The 10,000-nt window shown below is 39.4% G+C and overlaps 2 protein-coding genes across 2 annotated transcripts in view; one reads left to right on the forward strand and one right to left on the reverse strand.

Annotated features, from left to right (window-relative positions):
* The window catches only part of LOC145406112 (atypical protein kinase C-like), a 103,258-nt gene extending 96,178 nt beyond the window's left edge, over positions 1 to 7,080 (reverse strand). Inside the window, exons 1-3 of the mRNA XM_080277312.1 lie at positions 7,004 to 7,080; positions 5,999 to 6,120; positions 4,708 to 4,797 (exon numbers count right to left, since the gene is read on the reverse strand). Coding sequence (XP_080133438.1) covers positions 4,708 to 4,797; positions 5,999 to 6,120; positions 7,004 to 7,080 — 289 coding nt within the window. The remainder of the gene's footprint in view (positions 1 to 4,707; positions 4,798 to 5,998; positions 6,121 to 7,003) is intronic.
* Positions 7,081 to 7,623: 543 nt separating this feature from the next.
* cpb (F-actin-capping protein subunit beta) overlaps positions 7,624 to 10,000 on the forward strand; it is a 9,708-nt gene continuing 7,331 nt past the window's right edge. The window contains exon 1 of the mRNA XM_080277389.1: positions 7,624 to 7,695. Coding sequence (XP_080133515.1) covers positions 7,693 to 7,695 — 3 coding nt within the window. The 5' untranslated portion in view covers positions 7,624 to 7,692. The remainder of the gene's footprint in view (positions 7,696 to 10,000) is intronic.

The following is a 10,000-nucleotide window of genomic DNA, read 5'->3' on the forward strand; positions in this document are numbered from 1 at the left end:
CTCCACTCATGTAGCTTACAACTCACAACCTAATTAAAGTGAACATTAACGTGAAAAAAATACAATTTTGGATAAAAGTAAACTGTTATAGTTATAGACTTGTAAGATCCTTGATTAAAATCAATCCCAGGGTGTGTCTATGTGTGGTTCAAGGGCAACACCCATCCAGACATTCCCTCCTTTCCAATTATCCTTCGCCCCAGTTTAACTCCAACTAAACTATGCCAACCTTACATAAAGACTGCATATTTTTTAGTTTAGTTTTGTTGTCTAATGATAAGTTTATTTACCTTTGGCTACACTTGTTGAACTAATAACTACCATGGTGCTCTAATAACCTGAATAAAAACATAAAATAGGATAAAAATGAAATTCTCTGGCTGAGTGAGTTAACCATCATGAACTATAGTAACTTAATGTCCGTGAGACAGGAACACTGGCCTGGAACCTATAAAATGCGACTGTGTATGACCATATGTGTGTAGAAAGGCAAAGCTGATAGTCACAGGTTCACTGAACTACAAATTATGATACATTACTTTTATTATTTAACTCCCTGAATCATGTGACGGAGAGGGATGCCTCCACATGGTGGTAGCTAGCAATATAACTGGGTGGCAGAGCTTCCCAGATACCGTTCACAAACATCATTCAGTTCCCTACCTACTCCCTGAAAGGGGGATGGTGAACTGCAGAAGGAGGGTAACTGGCCAGCAGTTCACTGGGTTCCATTCAGATGAGCCTGGGGTTCTGACTACTACTATTACAATACTAACTTCTGTCGAACTAAGTATCTATAGCCAGATGCATTGATATACTGTGTATATATATATATATATTATTTTAGCTTCTTCTTGTCATTCCCAAGTGATTTTATTGAACTTATGAATGACATCTTGTACTGAAGAGATTAATCAAGGCTACAGTTCACTCCTTCAGTCAGTATTTCCTAGTCTGTATAAAAACATCTAGGAAACAGCAAATATGACAATGATCATGATGATGAATCATCATCATCACCCAGGCCTCCTTTCTCACCCTAATAATAGTAGTCAATCTACTGAAGCAACATTCAGAGGCTCCTTCAATACAGCCATTTTGCATTAGGTGGAATAGAATACTAGAGTAGTTCCAACCCTGTGGTTAATGGTACCCGTAGTAACATTCAGGCTTCTATGACTCACTCAACTAAATGAAATCACTTGGTATTAGTTGAAGTAATATGTCAGAGCTGTCCTGACCAAAGTACTGTAGTTGTAGCAGTTGTTGCAACCCTAAACTCATCTTTACGTGAACCCAGTAGATGGCAGGATTAAGTTGCCCTCCTCGTACAGTCCACTATCCTCCTTTTGGGGGTACAAGGAGATTTCTGGGGGACGTTTGTATAACCAGGCAGTGAGGCTGTGTGGTTATGTTGGTGTCACCACATGAAGATGTCCCTCCCCAGCATCACAAATGAGTTTCTTAATTCCTCCACAACAAGAGCTCTTTTTTAAGTTAAATACAAATACAATTGTGGAGTCTACTATGGTGCCCCTGTTAACTGAATGGAGAGGCACAAATGTTGTGTCAGTCTAGTAACCAAAACTTCCACACTCTTCCCAGCACCTTGTTGTGGCGAGGTGCTGTCTGCCACAAAGGAACATTGATTCACTGCAGGGGATGGCCCTGCAGGGGTGACTGCTCACCTGCAGTTGGTGTGTCTGATTGGCTACTCTGACTAGGGTTACTCTACCACTAATATTACCATTATCATCACGGCAAGAATACACAAAAAGACAACACTATTTTTCTGAAAAGGACAATGAAAACTACCAGTATTTGTAACAACTCCAGTTCGACAGACATTTCTGAAGTTGACAAAATCATTTAGATGTTACATGAACACGATTATAACAAGTCATCACACTAAATGGGACAGCAGAGACTGCTTCGAACACATTCAATACACAGGGTCTTTCCCTCACTGTATAATGCTCATCACACTAAATGGGATAGCAGAGACTGCTTCAAACACTTTATCAATACACAGGTCTTTCCCTCACTGTATAATGCTGTCCAGAAATAGTAAGAATAAAGTGTAACCCCTTCAATCCAACAACAGCTTACATCTCATTCTTGCTATCTCCAGACAATTATATATATTTTGCGGGCACCTCTTGAGTCAAAGTCATACAGGAAGCTATATCTAACTACTCCAGTTCAGAGGCTCTGACGAGGAACCTACATGTGGTGGCACTATTATTTGCAGCTGTGGCATCCACCTGGGAGCTAAGCCATCTACTCCCATGCACCTGACTGTGAGAAGAGCCCTGGCCTGACCCTGGTGAGGCACTGTCTACCTCAGAGGGGTGTTGATTCCCCACATGGTGTTTGTACATCACTGTATTGTACCTGTAGGACAGCCCAACAGAAGCTATTGCCTACCTGTGATCAAGATGTGTGCTCAGCTGGAAAGACTGGGGTTAAGCAACAACAACAACACCATCAATTCCAGTTCAGAAAGTCTCTCCTAAAACAGATAATCGGACACATCATCAAACATGTTAGAAGGTGAAACAATGATTTAAAATCTCATTTATGAGTGAAAAAGCATCCATGAACTACAAATACACACTCTAAATACAGAATATGTCGGAGCACTTCTATCTACCTAACTACAGCAGGTGCCTTAATCCTGTAAGGGGTGGCCACAAACAAATGTCACCCTGTCCTCCACCTTCAAGCTGCTCTGTCTCCAACTCACACCCCCTTCTCCATTCTTAAGGATATTTATGATCATTTCCTGTCATTAACTCATTTTGCTGGAACACAAGAGGAGGAAAATTTCCATACTCTCTTCTCCTTGTTCTCTCTGTAAATATAAAACACTGTTTTCATTTTTCAAGGCTCCAACATGCTTGTATGCATCAGCCTTGGTCCCCTAATGGCGGCTCTCCATGCTGCTTCATCTCTGGCAGCTTCCCTATTTAGTCCCTTAACCCTGAGGTCACACTCAATGACTTCATCCCATGCCTTTTTCACTCAATGACCTCGTCCCAGGCCTTTTTCGGTCTACCTCTCACTACGCTACCCCCAACATTAACATATCTCACTTTCCTCACCCAATTATCATCCCTCATCCTCTCCACATGCCCAAACCATCTCAATCTACCTCTCCTCTTCATAACACCAATACACAGCTCTTAATACTATTCCTCTTGTGACCTAAGATTTGCTTTTGCTGAAAGAACATAAGATACTGGAATGGGAAGATCCTATTGGTAGGCTCACAGAGGTCAATATAGCTGAAGTTTAGGTTAACCAGGTTTGATATAGCAAAGGTTCACTGTATAATCTAAATGCAGTATGGCAGTTTGATAAGCAAGGCAGATAAGGTGGTCCTGGCTACTCAGAAGACTTGGGTGTGGCTGGTATGCAAGAGTAGTAGGAGTTGCACTTTTTTTTTTTTTTTAATAATATACATTTGGGTGCTGGAAAGAGATGCCTTCATTTGGTGGCACTGATATAACTAACCAGTGGAGATGCTTGGTCAAACAAACGTCCCTCAGCTCCCTCCCTATACCCCGAGGATGGTAATAGTCTGCAGGAAAGGGCAACATCAGACTGCAAGTCCACTAAGTTCACATTCAGATGAGCCTGAGGCTGCAACTACTACTGCTACTATATTCATTTTTCTTCACTAGTACTGCCACCAATTACTTCACATCCAATTCAGTCTGAATATTAAAGTGACAGTGAAAGAAAAACAAAACTACCTTTGACAATGGTTAACTGTTATGGAAACTTGTACATCATCATCATCATCATTGTCTAATCCAGTGTTGCCCCATGAGGAGTGCAGGAGCCCAGGGCTAGGCAAATTACACTAGTCCTGACATTTAACATGAGAGTGACCAGCCTCACTCCTCCCTGAGTGGCACCACCCCTTGGATATAATCTGCACCGGCTCAATCCAGTTGGAGCACTAAAATTTTATAGTATTCCTGATAACTATCGATCATGGAAATATCACACAAGCATTTTTGTGGGACTGGGTATCTAACACTGCTTTTCAGTTGTTTATTTCTGCTTCACCATCTAAACACAGGGTGGTCCATATATACCACTGCTCTTCCTCTCAGTCAGGCAGTTTCTCATGTGTTGCAGGGATGGCCCAGTCTATCCTGCCTCTTTAATTCATTTCATACTCCCACCCCCACACTGACAACCACACCAGCAGACTGTGCCATCCCTGAAACACACAAAATACCATCAGGTGGGTTTCCAGTGAAGCATTATTCATGAACCAACCTATATTATCCTTAGGTTATTTGTGATACCGGTATATTGCTGCTACTCAAAAAAAAAACAAATAATATACCTGTACATGACAGTATCAAGGTGCAGTAGAAAAAATAAATTGCTCGGACATGAACCTGGTGGACTGCATGCTCAAGCTGCCCTTCTCTGACAGTCCATCCTCCTCCTCTCGAGGGATGAGGAAGTGCCTGAGGGATGTTTGTATGACAAAATAGCTCCACCACCCAGTTGTATCGGTGCCACCACTTGAAGGCACCTCTCTTCAACACTATAATACTGACGAACAAGAAGAATACATGTCCTGGGAACTGCAAGTAATATTCTAATGTTAAAGAACAGGATGATGTGGTAAAGTGAATAATGAGAAGCTATGAAAATATGCAAAAAATATAGCAAGGCACTTACCATGGATGGCGAGTTCCGAGTCCTTGTTGAGGTCATATAGTCGCAAGGTCTCCTCCAATTCCTGCTGTGATGTGATGGTACATGGGTCACCTGCCAATGTACAAGATAGCTTTCACCAAAATGCATTCACATACATCAAAGATACTGGTATTTCTTCCTAAATATGGTACGGAAACTACAATATTTTACGAATAGTTTTCCATCCATCCATCTATCACCTATTGCCGTGTTGCCCCATGAAGAGCGTAGGAGCCCGGGGCTAGGCAACTTGGTCCTGACATTTAAGCTAAGAGTGACGAGTATTAATCTATTACAGTAATAATGCAATCTGGTCTTGTGAAGCTTACAGCAGACTGGGTTCAAACAAGTTCGGTATTAATTTACTGATGTGGTGGACTAACATTTCTCTCACATACATCAGCATACTTCAGCAATAATACTGTCAAGGAGCAAAAACAAGGCGATATCTCCCTAATCATACTGCATGTGGGTTATGGACTCTCTTTCAAGATAAATACAGTAATGGCATGTGAGCAAACAGAATTACGTTACCACAATGAATCTAATCTCCACCACCCTGAATCACAGTAGGTATAAAGGTTATAAAGTATTATAAATAGTCTTGGATATTTTGTAACACATTGTTGAAGTGATCTCTTCTGTAGTTAGCCTATATCAAACATCAATATCCTCTCGTAAGTTATTGATGCCAAACATGTTGATATCAAAACGATATAAAATGCGAGAAAACATTAAGGTGTAGCTAATATGCAAAATTCATTGCTTAGAAACAGATGCTATGGAGCCTCCAATGCCACTTAGGATACATATCTATGACTGCTGTATTTACAGGTACAGGTACTGTATATATGAAACAGACCATCATATCTATGTTGAGTTAGACCCACTTAAGATTAAATAACTGTCTGTATAGTAAATAAGACTTTTTCATGCACAGATTAATGTTAACCGAGAACTTTTTTTGTTGCAGCATGAAAATACCTTTTTGGGAAAAAAAAAAAAAAAAATCCAAGAATGGAAAAAAAAAAAAAAAAAAAAAAAAAATGTTCTTAAAAGAATTCAACAGCAATGAAAATAAGAGTTTTCAACTGATTTAATTGGCTGACATGGGCATAATATACTAGGAACTACTGTGCTGTTATGTAAAATAAAGATATTACAATACTGGTATGTCTTGAGGAGAAAATAAAAATATTAATAATCTGGTCTTTTCTTTCTCACCCAAAAATTTTAAAAATACTGTACATTAATACAGCTGCAGGCAACTCACCCTCCTCATCAATCCACTTGACAGTGAAGACTTGGCCAGAGTCAAACTTGCATATTGCCCTTATTTCTTCTTCCAGTTCACTGACCTCAAGTGCTGGCTGGATGTATGTTACATACACTTCCCTGTTGGTAAAAAATATGCAGTATTAGTAATGCCAGTGTAATACTAATGCTATTTTCTCCATCAATTGAGAATTCAACAGGTTCATTTAGACACTCCTCCTTCATTCGGATACATTCAGGAATTCTATCCTTCAGTTGGACATTTAAGTTCATTTGGGTGTTTTCTCCAGTTAGCCTCATCTGGGCATTTATTTTAGACTCGATTGCATGTTTTCTCATTCACTTGGGTTCATCTGAGTATTCACTTTGGTTCATTTGGGTGTTTCCTTCTTCAACTGGCCATTTTCTTCAATTCGGTTCATTAAATTACCAAACGCATTCAGGCTTATGTGGGTTTTTCTACTTTATTCGGGTTCACCCGGTTACTGATTTAAGTTTCTGTTTTCTTTTTCCCTTACATTATGGTTGACTTGGTCAATTCATAGGACTGGGCTTAATGTTCAACTTTATCAAAACACCTGTGAATATAAGTATTATTTGTATGATACTATATACTAGATATGTGATATACCTTGCATTATCACTAACATACACTTGCTGATATGTGGTGAGCAGGGTATGCTCTTTTTGGGGTGTCCAGGATATGTTAACCAAAGTGAAACAAAATGGACAGCATACACTCTGATTTACTGACAGGAAATATTATGTGCACTCATACGACACATCACTTACCTATGGCTGGATATACACAATTGTAAACAATGTGTGTACCGTATTTGTAAACATACCCGAAACTGTACCAGAAATGTAAACAATGTATATTTGTAAACTTCTCAAATCTGTAGCAAAGTCGTCCAATACTGTCCAATATAATTATACATGCCCTTAGTAGCTCCCATATACAACATGAGGCAACAAAAAATAATAATACTCGAGTACTTACCCACTATAGGCTATCTTGACACGAATCTCCGCTGGCTCACCCGTAGCCATTTTACTACTTGCAGTTTGCATTGGCATCTTTCCGTTCCTGTATCACAGCGCAGGAAGGCACATATAATACGAACCCCACTGATGTTAACACTCAAAGGTGCGTATCTTGGGCATTCAGGGGCAAGCACAATCAGTCACCACGTTGGTATGTTTTGAAACTTTGACAGGTGGAGAGACTGTTGACTCCACTCATACATCACACTGCACACTTGCAAGGCCAAAATAGATCCTATATTCCACACTACTGTACTAGGATATATTAGCTGCACTGCGTAAGCTAAAGATAAAGGATATAAAACACCAATAAATATCTATAGAGTCAACATAAGGCCACCGATAGCGAGTAAACCAAAACACTCCGGAAGTGTATGTCACGTGACTCACTCTCAGCTCAAATGAAACTCAATAATAATTACCCTTCGATAAAACGATATGATTTCACTAAAAGATAAAAATTATGTTCAAAATTACTTGTTATTAAAGATCTATATGTAATTCAGGCTCTATTAATATCATTGTTTATTATACCGGGCTTAAATAGAGGCCGAGATGCTCAGTACCCCAGTGATACTCGAAGCCGATAGGAGCCTCCCCACGGTGTTATATTATTTTTAGTCTTATCGCCCTGTGATAAATACAATGGTAAGTTGGGGTCCATATCTGAATGACGGATGTGGGAATTAAAACTATACACTGAGATCGCCCTCATATTGACCATGGACTTGGGTACAAAGGTTTAACAAAGCGGCTGTCAGGTGATGGGCAGAGAACGCCCATTGAATGATATGATTCACCTCTTTACTTGCACATTCACCACAACTCAGAGAAACCATGTTTGTATGCTTGTAAGAGAGTTGCCTCGTGTGCTCATTCATGATAGGGAATAGTCGTGGAGGCGTTGGTGAAGTACTATGGTTATGGTGAAAGTAAACATGGTTAGATGTTCCTGCTTGAGTGTCCAGCAAGCTTCATGGGTTGCAAAATTAGGTCATGCCTATGGAACATTGTTGAAAGCTGTTACTTATACCATGTATCAGTGTGAATAGCCCTACCTCCATAAAACCTGCATGTCCAGGTACTAGGTATAAGTGATTAATGACAGTCCATGATTAGAGAGGCATATTTCAAATTGTGGTACCCTCTTGTATATTTAATGCGACAGGGACATGGAAGTGCCGTGAAAGTAACACAGCCAAAGTAAGTTCTGCAATTGTGATTCATGTTTGTTAATGAAATTATCGTAAAATCTTTTTCTTAATGTCTTTCAGAGCATTTCGAGTATGAATTCAAGCTTGCCTATAATGCCCAACTCTGTCAAATTTCCTCTGAAGCAGACAAATATGTTTTCTGACCAGAACATATCATAAATTTTTGTGGGTTCACTTTCACTCTCACATAGAAATTAGCTACTTGATTTGTGTGTGTGTGTGTGTGTGTGTGTGTGTGTGTGTGTGTGTCAGCCATTTCTCTCTCAGCCTGCTAATTTTTGCACTTTGACCCCAGCCAGAGTATCTTAATAATGGGGGACTCTGTGAGAAATCAGGTTTTTGGAAGGGTTAATCACAAAAGTAAATGTGTCAGAATCACAGGTTTTGCTCAAACTAGGTTCTGAATTTCACAGTATAACTAACTAGTCAAGGTAAATTTAAGGTGAAGTAATCCAAGAAAGTCACTGTTGGTCTCTAATGTTGGTACTATTCAAAGGCTCATGAATCTTCATTCTATTTATTTATTGATATTTTCCATTACAGTGAATTAGCAGAGGAAATACCGTACCATAGAAGAAAAGTTAATTGTATTCATGATTACTACCTACTGGAAGTAAAGATTTTTTCATTGATTCAAGAATGCATATCAGTATGTAAAATTAAAATGAACATCTAACCCTTTCACTTTAGGTGTTTTTTACTGACTGGATGTCCTACACACCGGGGTTTTGAAATATATAAAGATAATTGTTGTGATAAAATATTCCACGCCAAAAAATAGACCATAATTTCCAGAGCAAAATGATGTATAACATGATGTAAAAAAATACTAATTACCTGTGTGGTGAGTTGTCAAAACCTGTGGTGTTGGAGCTCCTCCACTGCCAGATGTATGCCATTTGGTATAGCGATAAACTCTTTTTTTTTTTTTTTTTTTTTTTTTTTTTTTTTGAGCACTTTTATTTTCACTCTCACTTTCATCTGACATAATTTGAATCATCAGACATTGCTTCCATCAGATCCAAGTAAGCTGCTACAGCAGCAAAACATCTCATACCGCATGCCTCGACATAATTCTCTTAAGTGAAGAAAATAATAGACAATAAAATGGTCTTTTCGTGATGGCAACTTCTTAGTCTTGCCACCTCCTGATACTGAACCACTATTGGGCCTTGAGTACTGGTGTGCAAATACTGTATAAAAAGTTGAGAACAAGTATACGTGCCACCTTATGGGTACAGACATTTCCTTAGTGGCACGTCGACATGCCACCCGATGTGAAAGGCTTAAAGATAAATGACCAACCCATAATCCAGGTGGTATAACATGATCAGAAACCTGTAGCAATCTCTAAAATTTTTTAACATTTATAGGCACCGGGTACCATACAGTATGTAAAGGATTTTCTGTCACAAGTGCATAGTACAGAGTAAACTTGAAACCTTTACCAGAATGACACTGATGCTTGGCCAGGAGTTGGATCATAGGGTGGAATGGGTGAAGCAGTGAAAGCAGAGATCAAGGATGTATTACATAGAAAAGCATGATTAGAAGAACATGGGTAGGATGTACAGTACTCCACCTTACATATCTGAGTATGCATTAAGCACTACATCTGTGCTACATATCTAGTTAAGTATACGGTAGGGTAAAATGGGGTAATTTCACCGTGACGCCAATAATTCCAATTCAGAGGCCCATAGCCCCCAAACTGTTGCATGGATTCGGCTTCTGTTGGG

The sequence above is a fragment of the Coenobita brevimanus genome, chromosome 69, assembly GCF_032717465.1.
Source record: "Coenobita brevimanus isolate Jiangsu-jjx chromosome 69, ASM3271746v2, whole genome shotgun sequence".
NCBI lineage: Eukaryota > Metazoa > Arthropoda > Malacostraca > Decapoda > Coenobitidae > Coenobita > Coenobita brevimanus.